Below are 19547 nucleotides of genomic sequence, written 5' to 3'. Positions count from 1 at the left end.
TTTACGCTCACAAATTTTGAACTGTAAATTTCCAGATTCTTTTATTCTATTTAACCTAATGTATATAATTCACTCACTTGTTGCACATAATGCCTTCCTTGTATATATCTACTTACTTACTGTATATAATGTTTTTCTCTCTCTATTTTGCACAGTCGAGGAGCGTATCAGCTCACATTTCACTGCGTGTTATACTTGTATAACTATGTACGCGACAAATAAAAGGTTCTTGAATCTTGAGTCAGTGGGTTAAACAGGTTGATTAATTTTAATAATGTCTGGAGTATTTATTGTATCAGTCCAGCTGTTACATGATGTCATTAAATTAGCTCTGAATTTGTAACTTTTATTGACTCGTTATTGTGTTTGTAACACTTGTGATGACCACAGATATGACATGTGTCATGATCCTGGGTCTTATGACCCAGCGGTTTCAGTTTCTTGTGTTTTGTCATTTTGTATTATGGTTTGAGTCCACCTTGTTACTTTAAAGTTTAGTCTGAGTCACTAGGTTTTTATGTTTATTTTTTGGTTGTTAGATTTCCCCGTGTCTTTGCTCCTGTGTCTCCCTCTGTTTATCTGTAGTCATATAGTTCTGAGTTCCTGTGCCTTGTTTCCCCTCGTGTTTTATTCCATGTTCCCCAGCCTGTTATGTCTGCGCTCTCCTCGTGCTCTCTCTCCCCCTCCTGTCTGCGTCTCTGTGTTCTTCCTGTGTTACGTTTAAGATCCGCGTCTTGGGTCAGTATTTTCAGTTCTGTGTCCTTGCTGTCTTTTATGCGTAATTGTCCTCAGCTGTGCTCCCCGTGTGTTCCCACATCCCTCATTATCTTCTGTGTATTATGTCCAGGGCTGGACTGGGACAAAAAATTGGCCTGGGCATTTTGACTAGAGACCGGCCCACCAGGTATTATAGGAAAAACCATAAAGCCTTTGAATGAAAACAAACGCTGTTGTCACAGTGATGTACACTGTCTTGTTGGTATATATGTATCTGTGGCGGAGGTGTGGTCCCGGGCGCGGCTGCAGGGGAGGAGTGGTGCAGTGAGCTCAACGGGGCGGTGCTGGAGACGCAGGTGAGAACAGCTGATGGCGTTTGGACTGGGTTTCAAGGGTCCACAGGGTCTGGGAAACACAAAGCTTTCACACTTTCTCCGCTCCTCCTCCACACAAACTCCTCACCAAGCAACTCCACTCACGCTCAGGAGTCCAGTGCGATGGTACGGAGTAGATGCGGGAAACCTATTCACAGAAACGAGGGTTACTCCAAAGCAAGCATGAGAAATGACTGAAGTCTGCAGAGTCGGGTATTACTAACTAGAGTTACACGATATTCCAGCGAAGAGTAGCTCAGCGCCCGTGCCTTAAGAAGAGCCAGCAAACAAATGCAGAATCACAGGTGATCAGCTGCAGGTGCGTGGGCCAAGGGCAGGAGCTCAGCTCCACCCAAGCAGAGAGACAGAGAGAGAGAGAGAGAGAGAGAGAGAGAGAGAGAGAGAGGGAAAGCAAGGCGAGCAAGAGGAGAGAGAAAAGACAAAGCAAAAACAAAAATATTTGTGGCCACACTGGGCTGGCCGGGCAGGCACAGGTACCATGACAACAGCTGTAAGAATACGATCACTGAATGTTCAAAATGAACTGATTGATCTCTAAAATGGTACGTTAGCAGGTTTCACCATATTTAGCCATTTATTCTGACCCTAAAGTAATAACAATAGGAGACTAATGCTGGTTAATAGTTTCACTTTAATGTTACATGTTCTGTCATAAACTGCCATAAAACTGTGAGATGTTCTAAACACCTCTGATGGGCTCACCAATTAGACAGTTGCCCGCCCTCTCAGCCTGGCCATACAAAATAAAAATCAACCCCTAAGTTTGACAGGTTGCTGAATTAAGACATAAATATCCAACTACCCTGAATACCAGACACAAAAGAAATCAGTTTAGTTTAAATTGAGGTTTGTAATGTTTATTTGTGTAATTTTGGTATTGAATTTGTTTAAATGCTGCATATGCAGTACCATACTTGTTGCTCATACACAACAGGTTTTAAAGTTCATTTCCTTCACTGGGCCCAATCTGGCAACTCCTGCGTCTCAAAGGAGGAGTCTCGAGGAATGTATTTGTCAGACACAGTCAGTCCCATCTGACCTGTGAAGAAAGCAGGACGCATGATTTCTGGTAAGTAAATACTTCTGTGTAGTTGTTTATTTGTTTCAAACATGTTTAATCCACAGGTCCAATGCACAAATCTAACCTCTCTTTCAGAGACAAACAGCAAGCAATACTTGATTAACAGCACTTATTAAGCATATTTTTTGTTTTTCTTTAAATATTTGTAATAATATATGATATTATTAGATAATGATAATAATGAAAGATGTAACCAGTCATAAATAAATCAATGTTTTGGACACTCAATGATTCTTGTGTCAATGCAACAAATAGATGATCTATGATAGCTCCTTCTGCGTGCTCCCTTTGTCACAGGAGTGGCCACAACAGGTCGGTCCACATTTTTCATTTAACTGATTTTTACACTGGTGTCCTTCCTGACTTCCTGCTTATCTGGCAAATGTGTAAAACACCACTTAGAAGAAACATTAAGGTTGAGACATTTATTTATTATACAAACTGAAAAAAATGGTCTCTTCTTTTCATGTGGACTGAAAATTATTGATTTTATTCCACCACAGGCCATCATGTGAAAATGCAAATCTTTTAATGTTTTAATTATGTTTTACTTGATAAATATTGGCATCAGAGACCCATTAAGAGCTACTACTTTTTTACTTTAAAATGTATGTTTTGTTTTTTTTAATTACAACAAGCAGTCCATCACTCATCACTTCACTCTGCTTTAATTTCTGCATGAAATCAAATATCTTGATGCATTCTCAATCATCCAGGAAAGTAAATCTCCAAAAGTTGATTCTGTTCATCTGGACGTAGCGTTTTGTGGGAGAAACGTTTCGTCACTCATCCAAGTGACTTCTTCAGTCTCAGCTGACTGCAGGTTTCCCCAATCTTATAAACAGTACATTTGCATAATGACTGAAACCAGCCCACTGAAGGAACAATGGGCTGGGAGGTCAGTTCCTTAATGATAATTATGCAGATTCTCATGACCATTGATCAACAACCACTGATCAATGGCTATGAGTACCATTCACAGAGAGTTGGGGGTCTCACTAGGCGTAGCTCAGGGTGATGTACCAAACCCATAATGGTATTTCCTGTTTTTTTAATATTCATGTGACCTCAGCCCCCATAGAGAATGGAGCGGGTAGTATTCACACTAAGGAAAAAAATATAAGAATAATATGAGAATTGTTCATTCTAAAATTGGTGCTGCACTTTTACTGAGGTGCCCAACAAAACACCTGCAAAATATAAAGTGAATCAGGTAAAGAGTTTTTCTGGGTTTTCTCAGTGACTGTCAGTGTTTTCACACTCTGGTTTGAATCAGTTAATGAGTTTAGTGGGAGCAACAAAAAATGAGCTGTTCTGTTTTTAATTTGTGAATAACAATGAGAGTTTATATTCATTTTACAGCTAGTTGCTGTAGTTTGTGTAGCCTACTCTGCATATCCCAGAATATGAAGCATACCTGTGGGAAGGCAGTTTGTTCAAACTTGCAAAGTATGCTATATGGATTTTTTGGGCTTTCTGAAGTAGAACCAGAACCTGCTGCAGAGATTATATGTCTTGTGTGGTCTGAGAATACTTTGGGATCCCTCAGTTGGACCCGAAAACCTGGAATAGCCTGATGTCACTGTGGACCAACTTTGAATAACCAGAAGATAGTGGGTGGATAATTAAGAGTGTGACGTATGCCTTTCTGGAATGACCTGATACATGCGTCTTCTTTTCACAGTGAAACTATTTGGCATTCACCTCATCACACAGAATGGCACAACAAGGAAGCAAGTCAGTAAAATTCCACTGTTCAGTCTGTCGGGATCTACTGAAGGAGCCGGTGACTATTCCCTGTGGACACAACTACTGTATGAGTTGTATTAAAGGACAATGGGATAAAGAGGATCCAAAAGGAGCCTACAGCTGTCCTCAGTGCAAAAAGAGTTTCATATCGAGGCCTGATCTGGAGAAAAACAGCATGTTAGCAGAGTTAGTAGAGAACTTGAAGATATCTGGACACCAAGCTGCTTCAACTGATCTCTGCTATGCTGGACCTGAAGATGTTTCCTGTGATGTCTGCACTGAAAATAAGCAGAAAGCAGTGAAGTCCTGTCTGGTATGTTTGGTTTCTTACTGTGAGCAACACCTCCAACCTCACTATGACTCCTCTGCCTTTGACAAACACAAGCTGGTCAAACCATCCAACAGGCTGAAAGGGAACATCTGTTCAACTCATAATGAAATGATGAAGATGTTCTGCATTACTGATCAGCAGTGTATCTGTTATGTCTGCTGCATGGACAAACATAAACGCCATGTAACAGTTCCAGTTGAAGTTGAAAGGGCAGAAAAAGACAAAGACCTTAAGATGAATCTGCAGGAAGTCCAGAAGAAAATTCAGACCAGAGTGGAGGAAGGTAAAGTGCTTGAGAAAGAGATGGAGGGGATCAAACTGTCTGCTGATAAAACAATTGAAGACAGTGATGCCATCATCAATGAGCTGGTGAGTTACATTAAAGAAAAAGGCTCAAATCTAAAGCAGCAGATCAAATCCCAGCAGGAAACTGAGGAGAGTCGAGTCAAAGAGCTTCAGAATAATCTGGAGCAGGAGATCACTGAGCTGAGGAGGAAAGAAGAGGAGCTGAAGCAGCTTTCAGACACAGAGGACCACATTGAATTTCTACTAACGTACTCCATGATGTCAAAACTCAGTGAATATACAGATTCACCAAGCTTTAAAATGTGTCAAGTTAAGTACTTTGAGGATCTGCAAACAGCACTGTTAGAAACTAGAGAAAAATTCAAAGCATTTCTAAGTGAGGAATGGAGCTATATCACTCTGACAGTGAGATCAGTGGATGTTTTATTGCCACAAATTGAACCTAAGACCAGAGATGACTTTTTAAAACATTCATGTCAACTGACGATGGACCCAGATACAGTCCACAAAAATCTCTTCCTATCTAATCAGAACAGAACCGTATCAGACAGTGCTCCAAATCCAAATAGCTATCCTGCATATAAAAAAAGGAACAGGTTTTCCAACCACCAGCAGGTCCTGAGTAAGGAGAGTCTGATTGGACCTTGTTACTGGGAAGTGGAGATGAAAGGGAAAGGTCTTTCAGTAGCCGTGACGTACAAGAATAAAAATAAACTGGATCAAAGTGATTTTGGAAGTAACAATAATTCCTGGGCATTAGAGTGTTACGGTGACTGCTACAAATTCAGACACAATAAAATCACAACTCCCCTCTCAGGCCCTCTGTCCTCCAAAGTAGGAGTGTGCGTGGATCCCAGAGCAGGTGTTCTTTCTTTCTACAGCGTCTCTGACACCATGGCCCTCCTCCACAGAGTCCAGACCACATTCACTGAGCCGCTCTATGCTGGGCTGTGGATTTGGAAGAGTTTTTGGGATGACAACACTGCTACATTTAATGAGATAAAATAGACAGTCTTCATAGGTTTGTGAACCCATCTTGTTATTTTCTTTACTCACTGATCAAATGCCATCATCTTAAGCCAGGTGTCACGGTGAAACATGAAATATGAATTAAAATCTGATATATTTCTTTGTGCACAGGAATTAGAAATCAGTAGAATCTAGGCATAATGAATGCCAGTGTTTGCACATGTATTATTAATCAAAATGTGAGATTAGTTTTGTACGGTTTATACTGTTGCTGTGAGGTTTTCTGTCGCACTGTATGAATCATTCATGAACTTTCTCAATCATTTTTTACTTCTTCCTTTCCCTTTTTAAGCATTTTAAGAAAACTGTAATGATGCGTTCAGTACACCCATAATAATATAAAATCAGTTGTACATTCTTAGAAAAAATCATGTTTAACAATAATTATTGAATGTTAAAAAGGAATTTGTGGCAGTGCCTATACATACTATGACAACTGAGGAAGTTCAGGGTCTCGCCAGTGATCCTCAGGACTTTCTATACAGGCACTGTGGAGAGCATCCTCACACAGAACGTCGCATCCTGGTTTGGGAACAGCTGTGTCTAGGACAAAACAGTTCTTCAGAGAGTGATCTGTACAGCAGAACGCTGCCGCAGGGCTGCTCTCCCCTCCCTACCGGACATTTACACCAAAAGATGCAGGACCAGAGCAGCTCAGATACTAAAGGACCCTTTCCACCCCAGCAATAAACCGGTCCAGTTTCTACAATCAGGCAGATGGTTCCGCACCATCTGGGCAAGAACAGAGAGGCTGAAGAGGAGCTTCTACCCTCAGTCAGGCCATCCATGTGTTAAATCAGGACATGCCCCCCCCCCCCCCCCCCCCCCCCCTTCAACCATAACAAGCTGATACAGGACTCACATATTCCCATTTCATGCCCGATCCTTCTGACTTCATTGCGGCAAAAGTCACTTTAACACCCCACTCACACAATTTACGCTCACAAATTTTGAACTGTAAATTTCCAGATTGTTATATTCTATTTAACCTAATGTATATAATTCACTCACTTATTGCACATAATGCCTTCCTTGTATATATCTACTTACTTACTGTATATAATGTTTTTCTCTCTCTATTTTGCACAGTCGAGGAGCGTATCAGCTCACATTTCACTGTGTGTTATACTTGTATAACTATGTACGCGACAAATAAAAGGTTCTTGAATCTTGAGTCAGTGGGTTAAACAGGTTGATTAATTTTAATAATGTCTGGAGCATTTTCCAAGCCGAGGGTGCTAAATGGACAAAAGCTCTTTTACCAAGTTCAGTTCGGGCAAATGGAACAGAAAGCAACAAGTAACCATGCGGACGAAGAGAATACCGACCAGCATGTTTCATTACAAGCAAAGAACATAGATAAGAAGGTAGCAACCCAAGTATCGCCTTATATATAAAACTGTATAAATGAGAGTTCCTCCGACTTACCAAAGCAGGCCATCCTACCTGAGAGTATAACTCACAGTGGTGAGTATGAAATTTACGGTTAGTGATGAACCTCAGAGAAGCATGATACACAGAATCAACCATTCGAAGACATTGAGCAGAAGCATTCATATATAGAATATCACCATAATCCAGCACAGGCAAGAATGTTGCAGCAACAAGCCGCTTCTTTGTATTAAAAGAGAAACACAACTTATTTTGAAAATAAAATCTCAGTTTTAACTTCAGGTTTTTCACAAGATTCTCTACATGTGGTTTGAAGGTAAGCGAGTCATCAAGTAAGATTCCCAGATATTTATAGGTGTGAACCAACTCTATTTTATTACCTTCAAGAGTGGTTACTGATGGGATTGTTTGGGCTCGTCTCCTTGATTTGGAAAACAACATGAGCTTTGTTTTGTCTGCATTGAGAACAAGTTTAAGCTGAAGTAATGAGTGCTGGACAGCAAAAAAGGCTTTCTGCAAGGAGTCAATGGCTTGGACAAGAGTTGAACTACAGCTGTAAATAACTGCATCATCAGCATAGAAGTGCAAGTTTGCATCGGGCACATGTAGACTAAGATTGATTGTCATACCATGATCGGATATGGGTCGAATAGGGTCAAAAAAATCAGATTTCATGCGCTTTCACCTGCAGTATGAACGTAGGCTGTGTCCCAATTCAGGGTCTGCATGCTTAAAATACGCATTTTGAGTGCGATTACGTCACCGCCACGCGACGATGGCTGTCCCAATTCGAAGTGTACTTCAAATGCATACTCCAAATGCGCCGTCGATTTCCCCAAATATCAAGCATGGTCCGGTGCACGCTTCGTGGTCCCATATATCCCACAATTCATAGCGCGGCGGTGGGTGTGGATAATTTTGCCGCAAAATACGGCAGAAGGGAGCAGCCGAAGAGTGAACTGTCAAAAGTAAGTACTGAATATGACGTCACTTATTTATGTGCGAATGTTTAATAATGAAGAACATTGCCCACCTCTCAATTTTAAATCCATGTAGACATTGAGGGTTCTCGGGAGGGGCTGTGCTAACACCTGCTGCTCTCTGGCAGCAGCACCATGCTCTCCCTTGTTTTAAATACACTTTAGAGCAACACGCAGCAACACTACACTTGAGCGGGAGGAGGAGGGTATGGGGTCTTAACACACCCCCGTTCTCTGCTAGCCATCGGGGCGGGGGGGCTGGGAAGAGATGCTGGCTGTCCGATTGGCCTCCCTGCTGCTGCGGAGCCTGGGGCGGTCTGCTTGCCTCCACCCCGGAGGGAAGGGTAACATCTCTTGGGTCTGGGTGCCGTTTCCCCCTCTGGGGGCGAGGATACCTGGACCCAGGGTATAGAGTATGTTTGGGGAGTGTGATTGTGTGTACATGTCCATTTACGTTTATTCCTACGTTGGGTGAGTGCTGAGTGTTTGTATATGTGTGCATGAGGGTGGGAATGCATGTCTGTGTCTGTGCGTGCCTGTTTGTCTGTGTCTATATGTCAGGTCGGGTCTTAGACTCCACCTCTCTGGGAACTCCCAGGCCCTCCAAGTGTGGAGGCCTATCTCCCCTCACCACACTCCCTGCCGGTGACTGATGCCCTCAGGGGTCGGTGCATTGTTGGTTCTTGGTGTCTGGGGCTGGACGCTCAGGTCATGTGCCAGCTCACTCCCGGTGGCTACTTGGCGGGGCCTGGCGCCTGCTGCTCGGTCAGGCCTCTTCCGGGGCGCGGAGGGCCCTCGGGCCTCCGGCCTCTGTGCCTGCGGCTCGGTTCACTCTGGCACAGCTGGCTGCCGGCGGAGCCGGCGGGCACGCCGGTGCAGCCCCCTCTAGTTTCTGCCTGGTGGCTACTGGGTGACCCCTCGTCTGGGGATCCTCAGCCCTTCCCATGAAGGTGGCACGGATGCCCCTCCGGTGGTCCTCCTTGGGCTCTTGCACTCTGGGGCCTCTGGATGTCTGGGGCCTGGATCTCCCCCATGCCTGCTTCATGCCCTGGGGGACAGGGCTATGGCTCTCTACATCCTCTTGCAGACCATTACATGGAGAAACTATTTGAATACAAGCGCGCCGATCCACACAGGTGTGCACACAGGTGTTCGCTGTTCGTAGACTTGAATCACACCTTTCTTGGCTGCTACTTCAAAGCACATTGTGCGCTGTCTGTGCTGCGTGCTGCACAACAACGTTCAGTATTTGGTATTTGCTGCTGTTTACACTTAGCTAGATTAATGCGATGGTGTTGTCTATAGTATGTTGCTTTGTTTTGTTTTGTTTTTTTGCTTGTTTTCTACTCTTTTTCTCTCAACAGGTGATCCCGGAGATATTTTTTTTCCCCCCCCTTTCTCACTGTCCCTCTCCCCTTCTGTTTTTCTTTTCCTTCCTCTTTCTTTCTCCCTTTCCTATCCTTCACTCATGTCTGTCCCATCTGTAACAACTGAAAATAAAATAAAATAAATAATAAAAACAAAGGTTGATCAAATGGACCAATACGGCAATGCCATGATGATCCATTTGGCAAAATAAATCCATTGGGTATCCTTGTTGGTCTTCAGACAACAATTCTGACGGCTAAAGAACCAAATGGGACAGGCAAAAAAGAAAAAAAAATAAATAAATAAAAAAAATAAAAAAAATAATGAAGAACATTAAAACATTACTGTTGGCCACATGTTGGCAAAGTTACAAACATTAGTGATGTTTGTACTTTCAGCGTTAACTTGGTTTTAAAGCCTGTACTTCAAAAAAAAAAAAAAAAAAAAAAAAAAAAATATATATATATATATATATATATATATATATGTATATATATATATATATATATATATATATATATATATATATGATGTCTGTCACAGATGTCTTAGGGTGAGTGGCAGGGTACACCCTGTACAGGTTGCCAGGTTAACCAATCCCCACCAACTTCATGTCTTTGGACTGTAGGAGGAAGCCGGAGTACCCTGAGAGACTCCACAAACTCCGGGAGAACATGCAAACTCCATACAGAAAGACCCGGGCCTGATAGTGGAATTGAGCTCAAGACCTTTTTGCTGTGAGGCAGCAGTGCTAACTACCATGCCACCCAAAATCTACTCATATCATGGTAATTTTAAAGTAAAGGAAAAAGTGACTCTGACATTTAAAGAAATACAAGATCTTGCCTAATTTCACTCTGAAGTTTCGGACTCTGCTTGGCCTAGCCTTAGACTAAAAAGTGTTTTGAAGGGACACAGTAGTTTCTTTTTGATGTAGGAATATGCTTAATCTATGTGTGGATTTGAGAGCTGAGAGCTGATCTCCCAGCTGATCTTAAGAGCTTCTGGATGTGACCTGCAGATGGAAGCATTACTGCACAGACAGACCTGGAAATTCTCCTCCTCATACTACAATATATTGATGCATACAATGAATGATTCTGCCAGAATCCATTAAAGAGTTTTAAAGGAGCCACAAAAGAAGAATGTGCTGTTAATCACTATTCTTAAATAGTGATTAACAACACAGACAACACAGAGAAATTATATTTCCTTTACAGCTAGTTGCTGTAGTTTGTGTAGGTCACTTTGAAAATCCCTGAATACAAAGCAAAGCTGGCTATAGAGTGACGGTTATCGCAAATTTGCAATGTATACTCGGTAGTTGGGTCAGCTTTAGGTTGTTTGTTTTCCTCAGGCAAAGATGCAAAGGAATATATCGCAGTCTGTTTATTCTGTGCCAGAAGCAACAGCAGCTCCGACCCCCCGCAGAACTCCTCCAGCCCTTGTTGGTTCCTAATGAACTCTTCTCACATATAACTCTTGTTACTGTCCATTCCAAGGTGAAAAGTCGTTCACACCATCATAGATGGGTTCTGTCGGTCAGGTCACATAATTAACCAAGGAAAACATTTTCCAATGCCTCTGAAGCAGTAGAAGAAGCAGCAGTAGTACAGGTGTTTTGTCTCCATGGTCTTCAAAATACAATAGTCTCTGACAAAGGACTCTTTTTCTGATGCGCTATGCTCAGCTTTAGGAGCTGAAGTAAACCTTGACTCAGGCTTCCATCTGTAATCTAATGATCAAACAGGTTTAACCAGGAGCTTGAAGCTGTTCTAACTAACCCCTCTTTCTGGAGTTCCCAGTTGTCTTGGGTGGAATACCTCCATAATAACATGACCTCAGCTGCCACTAGACTAGGTACTATGTAAAAGTATCCATTTGTCATATTACAGTTTGCCCTAACTCAGAAAATAAACATTGCTAAGTGTGGCCTCTGCCTACATTTATTTCCTATCCAAATTCCACTGGACTGTCAAAATCACTGTTATAGTGTTTGGTGAGTGGCCGTTTCAAAAATGAATTAATGTTAATAGTGTTAAGTCAAGGTATGTGGCAGCTGAAACTTCAGAGTTTCCATATATGACCAGCAGATGGCAGCATTAACTTACAGACAGACTTGTGTAAACTACTGCTGTATGTGCACCTCGGCTGCCACAATGTCTGCGTTATGCTGTGTAATGTCAATGAAGAAATGAGCAGGTCCTCTAACCTACACACAAGGTGTCTGCTGTTAAAACAAATCTTGTCAAGTTTCAGAAATGCAGAGAAATACATTAAAAAACATTAAAAAACAAACGTGGGTAAGAAAAACTCTCTTTTAACAGGAAGAAAAGAAACCTCCAGCAGAACCAGGCTCAGGGAGGGGCAGCCATCTACCAACACTGGTTGGGGGTTAGGGGAGGAAGGATAAAAGACAGGCTGTGAAAGAGAGCCAGAGATTAATTATAATAATAATAATAAAAGCAGAGAGGTGTATTAGGACATGAGAAAGGCGACTGAAGAAAAAATACCCAAGGCATCATGGGAATCCCCCAGCAGCCTACGTCTATTGCAGCATAACTAAGGGAGGATTCAGGGTCAGCTGGTCCAGCCCTAACTATATGCTATAGCAAAAAGGAAAGTTTTAAGCCTGATATTAAAAGTAGAGATAGTGTCTGTCTCCCGAATCCAAACTGGAAGCTGGTTCCACAGAAGAGGGGCCTGAAAACTGAAGGCTCTGTCTCCCATTCTACTTTTAAATACTCTAGGAACAACAAGTAGGCCTGCAGTGTGAGAGCAAAGTGCTCTAATAGGGTGATATGGTACTACAAGGTCATTAAGATAAGATGGGGCCTGATTATTTAAGACCTTGTATTAGTGTGTGAAGAGGACTCTCCATTTACATGAACAAATTGGAGTCTATTAGATAGATATGATACAAACCACTGTAGCGCAGTACCTGTAATACCTACAGCGTGCTCTGATCGCTCTAATAGGATATTATGGTCAACAGTATCGAACGCTGCACTAAAGTCTATCAGGACAAGCACAGAGATGAGTCCACTGTCAGAGGCCATAAGAAAAATAAGCTGTTTCTGTGCTGTGATGGGCTCTGAAACCTGAGTATGATGATTCATATATGTATATTAAATGTTGTGATGTGTTTCAGTCATGTGCGTTAAGCTGTATTAACTGATGCAGGCATGTCTTGAAAGACAAAACACATGAATATATAAATATGATAAAATCCCACCAACACATTACTTGAAGTACTCACATCATTAAGCAGTTTCTGTGATAATAATGCAGATTTACAGGTGTGCACTCAAAGAGAAAACACATTAAATAATTCTCTGACTTATATCTGTGCAAACATAATATTACTATATGTAAATTAAGCTGATAAATAACTCAGAGGGTTTCTTCTTCTCTTCTTTTTTTTTCCAAGCAGTAACTCCAGCTATTGTTTTGTTTTCATAAGCCATTTGAGGCTTTAAGCTGTCATGACTAATCTACTTCCTGATTCTCTCTGGCTGAGCTATAGAACAAGAGAGGATCGGAGGTGAGTTGAGGTGGTCTGAGTGTCTCAGCTCCCTAAGCCTTTTAGAGCCACTGCTGCTTCTCGGAAACGCACACTGATCTTTTTATCTTTTTACAAAGGTAGGTTTGGGACACACAATCAAAGACAAAGCACTGCTGTGTCAAACGCCTGGTGGTAGCTGGGAGACTCCCTGGTGCTTTGAGAGGCCATCCCATTACCAAAAAACCGATTAAAAGTTCCCTGCTCTCAAAGGCTGAGGTGTCCTGCCAAAGTGGCCTTAAAGCAGGAGGCTGAAGCCCTGCTCAGAGTGCTTCTCTCAGGACAAGTGCAGCAGCTAAATGTGCTCACCTACAGGATTTACACATTACGTCAATGTAAGCTCACAGTTTATATTCACAGAATGTGACGATCTTAACAACAATCTTAACAACCACTAATTCAGGTTTAATGTCCTGTATTAATTACTTCAGTGAACTAAATCCACACTGCGGGTAAAAGTGCAACACGTCTGATGGTTTGTGATTAGTGTGAATGGTAACAGCTGACAAAACAAAGAACAAAACAAGCTGTTAATACGATCGAATTGTAACAGAGAAGTGCCCGTTTTGAGATAGTGTGAGTGAGGTTGTGTTTTTTTACAGCTACAATTTACAGATTTCCTCTAAATATGCCGCACAAAGGAAGTCTTTCAGCTACTGCTGAGAAAAGAAGACTACCTTAAAAGATACATTCACTAAATACGTGTGCGTGTGTGTGTGTGTGTGTGTGTGTGTGTGTGTGTGTGTGTGTGTGTGTGTGTGTGTGTGTGTGTGTGTGTGCGTGTGCATTCAAGATTGTTGGTCCCAGCTCTTCCTGTCATGGGCCCTGTGTTTTGAGGTTTCACTGGCTGCTGTTTCTTTTGTATCGAGAGAATGTTTTATGTTTAGGTTTTGTTTGAATTTTGCTGAAATTATTGAAATCCTGTATTCAGGTGATCCCTGTTGGCTGAGTTTCCATATTCCTTTGCTTTTCTCTATCTTATGTTGTGTATAGGTTTTGTTTTATAGCCTGTTTATTGTTGTTTTGTTATAGAAATAGAGATAAAAGTCTTGATATCATCCTCTTCTTCTTCTTCTTAATAAAAATCAGAAAACATTTGTTTCATAGATCGAGAATAGTCTGACCCAGCTCTTTAACCCGTCAGCTCCATGGTCCAAAGTCCTTGTGACTGAGATCATGTAAGAAAAGTACCAGCGAACAATTTGCTGAATTCACAGCTAGTGAGTGGACATCATGTTCTACCCATGCAGCTCTCTCGCCTAAACCACCAAGTATCGAGTAGTCAGTAGTATGAATGCATTCTGTGAGAAAGGCCACACTCTTCTAACACTGAGCTCATGTGCAGAAGCAAAATATCAGATTAGCTTCAAGACTGAAAACCAAAATGTCAGTTTCTCAGGCAGCGACTAAGTTCATTCATAAAAGATGACAACGCTGATGTTTGCAAGTGGAGCCATTAGTGAAATTCCTGAGAACTGCTCGTGGTAAGATAATATCCTTTGTAATTACATGGATACCTGGAAAGCCTTCTTACTGCTGCCTAAATAGGAAACATTTGAGGACATGAAGAGGAGGGAAAGCCGAGACTGTCGATGGAGCCACCTTTAAAGATGAATGCTGTTGTTGAGCGTCAACGAGGTCAGGCATCCCACCGAGGTCCCGCCAAGTGACACAGAAATGATGTGCATTTAAATGAAGCTCTGACGCATCGTTTCTCATTAGAGAAAGTATCTGTGTGTGTGTTTGAGTGTACTTGCGTCACTTGTGTGAGGGGTTAGCAGTTGGGATTCCAAGGGCTTTTGGTAAACTGACTGATGCTAATAGCTTCTCTAATAGCTTTAAAGCCGTGTACATGAGACATAGGATCCAGTCGGGCTCAAGTGAACTCCATAACTTTGTTCTATATTATTCTCATAGGCGCATATGCACTGAAACGCACACACACACTGGGTTGTTTTGAAACTTTAGCACCTGTCTACATCCCCAGTGAGCCCAAAGCATCGTCCATCTGTAATGAAACCTTAGCGGGTCACATGCTGGTGTTGAAATACCCCCTGCTTGGTCCACTGGCCTGACTCTCATCATCCACATACACACATCATACCTCTCTGCTCCTCCAGACCTCACTGTGGAGGCATTGTCAGTCAGCGGGGAATCAGCGGCCGCTCCTCCCCAAACATCCAGGGCTTGTGTAGAATTACAGGCTGCAGTAGGAAGCGTCCCATCACCTAAATGTCACAGTTTCATGGTGTAACAGCTAAACCCGCTCCATCAACTCCTGAACCTTTTCTCACATTCTCGGCGAATGACGTGAAGGACTTTATGCCCCTTGTGAATTAGGCAACTTAACTGTCATAGCCATATTGAGCAGCTTTGATGCAGCTGCTCAATATAGTCAGCATGTGTTAAAGGAGTTTTACCTACTTATCTTACAGCTTATCTTCTGCAATTTAATGATGAACAAAAGTGGATTTTTAACAGTCACGTACTCCTGCAGTGGTGCTTTTAGTAGACCGCTACAAGAGGAGAACAGCTATGGTTGCACATGAGTTTGCATTATAAGTGAGTTAATAAAGTTGTAAATTGTATTTCAGTGGCAGGTTCAACACTTTTTGGATGTACTGTAGTACAGCACCCTACCAAACAATAGTCCCTGCTAGGGGGCAAGGGGACTAAGGTAAATTAGTCCTAAGAAGGGAGCTCATCAGCAGCAGTCTGGTGGCTGTGCCTTGACACATGCAGCTTGAAATAAGCCAGAAAAATAACATCTGCCACTTTGTGGGCCCATCACCCATAGGAGCAGGCATTGGGGTGGGCTGGATGTAAGGCAAAAAGAGGGGCCTGGGCATTTTGACCCTTGGTATTGCAAACTGGTGTCTTCCTTTTGAGGTTTTCAGGGAACACCGAGGTGGATCCAGAACCAACTTTCATCTCATCTGGCTTGGGAGGGCCTTGGGATCCCACAGGAGGAACTGGAAAGAATGGCTGCCACCACAATCCAGCTTTGAACAGGTATAAGAAAATGTATGTATTGATGTATGTATGTATGGATAGCTAATTGCAGTTCACTTTCTTTGCTATTATCCTGTAGGAAGGGCGCCTGTAATACAAGCTAATGGAACCTTCCTGCATCTTGAGATATAAGGCCACGAAAAGCAGACTGTATGACAGTCTAAACCCAAACCTTCTGCATACATCTGCATGTTTCAGGGTGATGAGTCCCCCTTAAGGTAATTCCTTGTAAAAATTTCCCCACAAAAACAAAGTCTGAACATCAAACCTTCTCCCCATTTCAGCACCAACACTGATCCATAAATGCCACAACGACCTCATGGGTTCAAAAAAGATAAGCTGTTTTTAACAGACTGTCCTATGTGTCTATATACCCCAAAAGGTTGTTTCTGTTCATCTGGTCGTAGCGTTTTCAGTGGGAGAAACGTTTCGTCACTCATCCAAGGCAGCAAAAAATGCCCAAGATGCCCAAACCCCTTCCGCACCCCGAACCCCTCCACATGCCTGATGATGATAACGCTTTACTTCATACATATAAAAAAAAACAATACAATACATACACATATACACAGATGCCTGCATAGAAATGTACATTAAAATATGAATAAACTTCAGCAACTCAGCTACAATAATACAAAGAAAACAGAATACGTTGAGAATCATATGACCCCATATGACTCCCCTTTAACATGAAGAACCCTCCAGCAAAACCAGACTCGCAGAGAAGCAGTCATCTGCTGCGGCTGATTGGGCATGAGGGGAGAAAGACAGATTAATAATAGCTAATGATTAAATGCAGATATATAAACACATAGTGAGTAAAGAAGAAAACTCACTGCATCATTAAAAGCCCACAGAGAGTGTCTGTGTATTACAGTAGTCATAAATAAATAACAATAAAAATAGTAAACACATGAACTAGTTTTCAAAACAACGCTGGTATCAGCAAGGTATTTTCACCCAGAGAAGTGGTGCTCACTGGATAGTTTCTCCTTGGTAAACCTCAGAGTTGATTGCATGGGAAAATCCAAGTAGATCAGTATTTTTTGAAATACTCAGACCAGCCTGTCTGGCTCCAACAACCATGCCACATTGACTTAAATCACCTTTCTTCCCAATTCCGATGCTCAGTTTGGCCTCTGGCAGGTCATCTTAACCATATTTACATGCCTAAATGCAATGAATTGCTTCTCCCTAATAAAGTGAACATAAGTGTATATCCTGAGCTCCAGCACAGCTGTTCGGGCATTTTTAATTTTACGTATTCCATATTTGGAGTATTAAAAAAGCAGAGTTTACTGTAAGTTGTTCACAGTGTCTAAAATGACCACATTTATGAGAAAGACTCGATATCCCAAAACACTCTGCTGACGTAGTTAAATGTCGCCACAAAAACTTACTAATTTAACAATCTTAGTGCAATCAGAGGGGAGCTGTACAAAACATATTGAAGCCTGAGCCATATAGTTTTATTTTGTTTTAAACTAATTTAACTGATCTCTGATTATATGTGCTGGAATTAAATGTAGCATTTTAAACTAATAACTTCATAGAAGTCCTTTGAGTTTAACTGCCTCCTGACCTTCGTGGCCACAAAAGCCTGCAGTTTCTTGAAGGTTGTTAGTCAGAGATAATCATATTAGATTAACTGATTGCCGCTGATCAGTATTGTGCACCCTTAGGCTGAACCTCGGCATTTCAACAGGGTGCAGAAAACAAGTTTAGGGGGAAATTCCCAGCACAATTTGACACTTAAGTCATTATTTTGCCAAAGTGCAATTCAGACCGGTTTGGCAGCATGTCTTTAAATAACATAAACAGACCCAGAGGCTATCACCATCTAGCTGAAATCTTTGAGAGGCAAGCAAGGGTCAGTAACAGTTTGACTCGTAGGTGACTCTATGACAGTTTTAATTTCATCCAAGAGGCTTGGGGCATTGCATTTAAGCACTTTAACTGCTGAATATTAACATTAGATGCCTATTTATAACCTGCCAAACTGGATGCACCCATCAAGTTATGAAATAACAGCAGACAGACTATTGACTTCTTTTCTCTTCTTATTACATGATGTCAGTCAGTTGGAGTTTATCGCTGGAAAGCTGTTTGGCTGAGTCTAAACCCTGATGTTTCTTTTATGAAAATAAAAAAAACTGTTGTTATTTGCAAGACATTTGTCAAGAATAGATTCCATGTAGAGCAAGAACATAAAACAGCTTGCACTTAAATTTTTAAAAAATGTTTTGGAAATCACGGGTAAGGAGGAATAAAAAGTGTCTGTTAAGCCATAAAATGTTTGTTTTGTTTTGTTTTTAATGACATTTTAACCATGGTGCTTCATGGGTATTTTGTGCAAATAAGGTCAAGAAAATGTCAAAAATGGGTCGCCTTGTCTGATCTAAAATTTGCCTTGAAATGTTCTGAATAAAAAGTTTAAAAGTGACAAGAAGACTCTTGTTTGAGCTCTTTTTGATGTTTGTGGACAAGGAAATTCGCTATCAACTGCACCCAATGAACTGTTTGAACACAGTGTACTTTCGATGCTACTGAATGGCAATGACAATTAAACTTAGACGGCAAATTCGATGTCCTTAACACAGAAAATAAAACCATAAAAAACTGTAGGTTTACGATGCCTTAAGGCAGTAAAAACAGCAAAATTACACGTCAAAGACAAAGTACACACACCCACACACTATAGTGAGTGTATGTACAGATGTAATTGTTCCAAAGAAGGGGACCACAGTAACTGAAAGACCTGCCGCCGATGACCTGATAGGTTCTATAAACTAATAGAAGGATTTTAAAGGTGTTGACCTGAGATCCAGTGAAGTGCCTTCGGTACTGAGGTGATACAGTCAAATTTCAGAGCTGGTGCTGTGATGACTTTGATAATCCAGCAAACTGAGCAGCATTACAATAATCTAATCTTTCTGATATGATTCATCGACAAATTTCTCAGACTCAGTTCAAGACAGAAATTTTCTAACTATTGATTTATTTTTTAAGAGATAAAACTGAGATCACTGTTCAAGATAATGCAATGTTACTTGTTTACTGTGTTTTAAAGACAGGGATGAGAAATACAAACACATTTTGTGCTTCTTTTACTGCAACCGTCACTGTGAAGTCAACAACAAACTAATGACACTTTTGAAAGTTATTAAAAACCCTTCAAAGGTACTTAATGTGAGATAAGGATTTTATTAACAGTATAAAAGTGCTTTATGTAATTAGCCTTTAACCACAAAGGGACCATGAGTATGTTAAGCTGTTTTCAGATGTGTGCTGCTATTTAACCCTCCGCACCCCATAACAGCAACGGACAGCCAGGAGTTTTTCTAGGTGAATAACATCAACATTTGACAATAATATTGCTCGGTTATGATAGTGAGGTGAGCTGTTGAGGATATCTGTTGGTAGGTGCTGTTCCTGACAATGTAGCTGCTGTTAGCAGAAACTTCTATAAGCTTTGGAGGTAATGCCACCAGACTTGGTCAATTACCCAGAAAACTCTATTGCAATGTGTGACTATAATAAAACTTGGTGCTTGCAATGTGTAATTGAGAATTATTTTCTAATTTGGAGGAATTTGGAACATCCTAAAAGGATTCTCAGGAATCTG

General features: G+C 41.4%; 1 protein-coding gene across 1 annotated transcript; it reads left to right on the top strand.

Moving 5' to 3' along the window:
- Positions 1-3883: 3883 nt before the first annotated feature.
- On the top strand, positions 3884-6418 carry LOC148104085 (tripartite motif-containing protein 16-like). Its single transcript, XM_087839252.1, has one exon. The coding sequence runs from the start codon at positions 3911-3913 to the stop codon at positions 5585-5587; it is 1677 nt and encodes a 558-aa protein (XP_087695378.1). The 5' UTR covers positions 3884-3910; the 3' UTR covers positions 5588-6418.
- The last annotated feature ends 13129 nt before the right edge of the window (positions 6419-19547 follow it).

This window comes from Neolamprologus brichardi, chromosome 3 (assembly GCF_056152115.1).
Source record: "Neolamprologus brichardi isolate AB-2024 chromosome 3, ASM5615211v1, whole genome shotgun sequence".
Classification (NCBI taxonomy): Eukaryota; Metazoa; Chordata; class Actinopteri; order Cichliformes; family Cichlidae; genus Neolamprologus; species Neolamprologus brichardi.
The sequence above is the reverse complement of the archived record's forward strand: the minus strand, read 5'-3'. Positions and strand labels throughout refer to the sequence as shown.

What these genes read in the sequence shown, in the direction of transcription:
- LOC148104085 (XM_087839252.1), top strand. Translation starts at nt 3,911, where the DNA reads ATGGCACAACAAGGAAGCAAGTCAGTAAAATTCCACTGTTCAGTCTGT.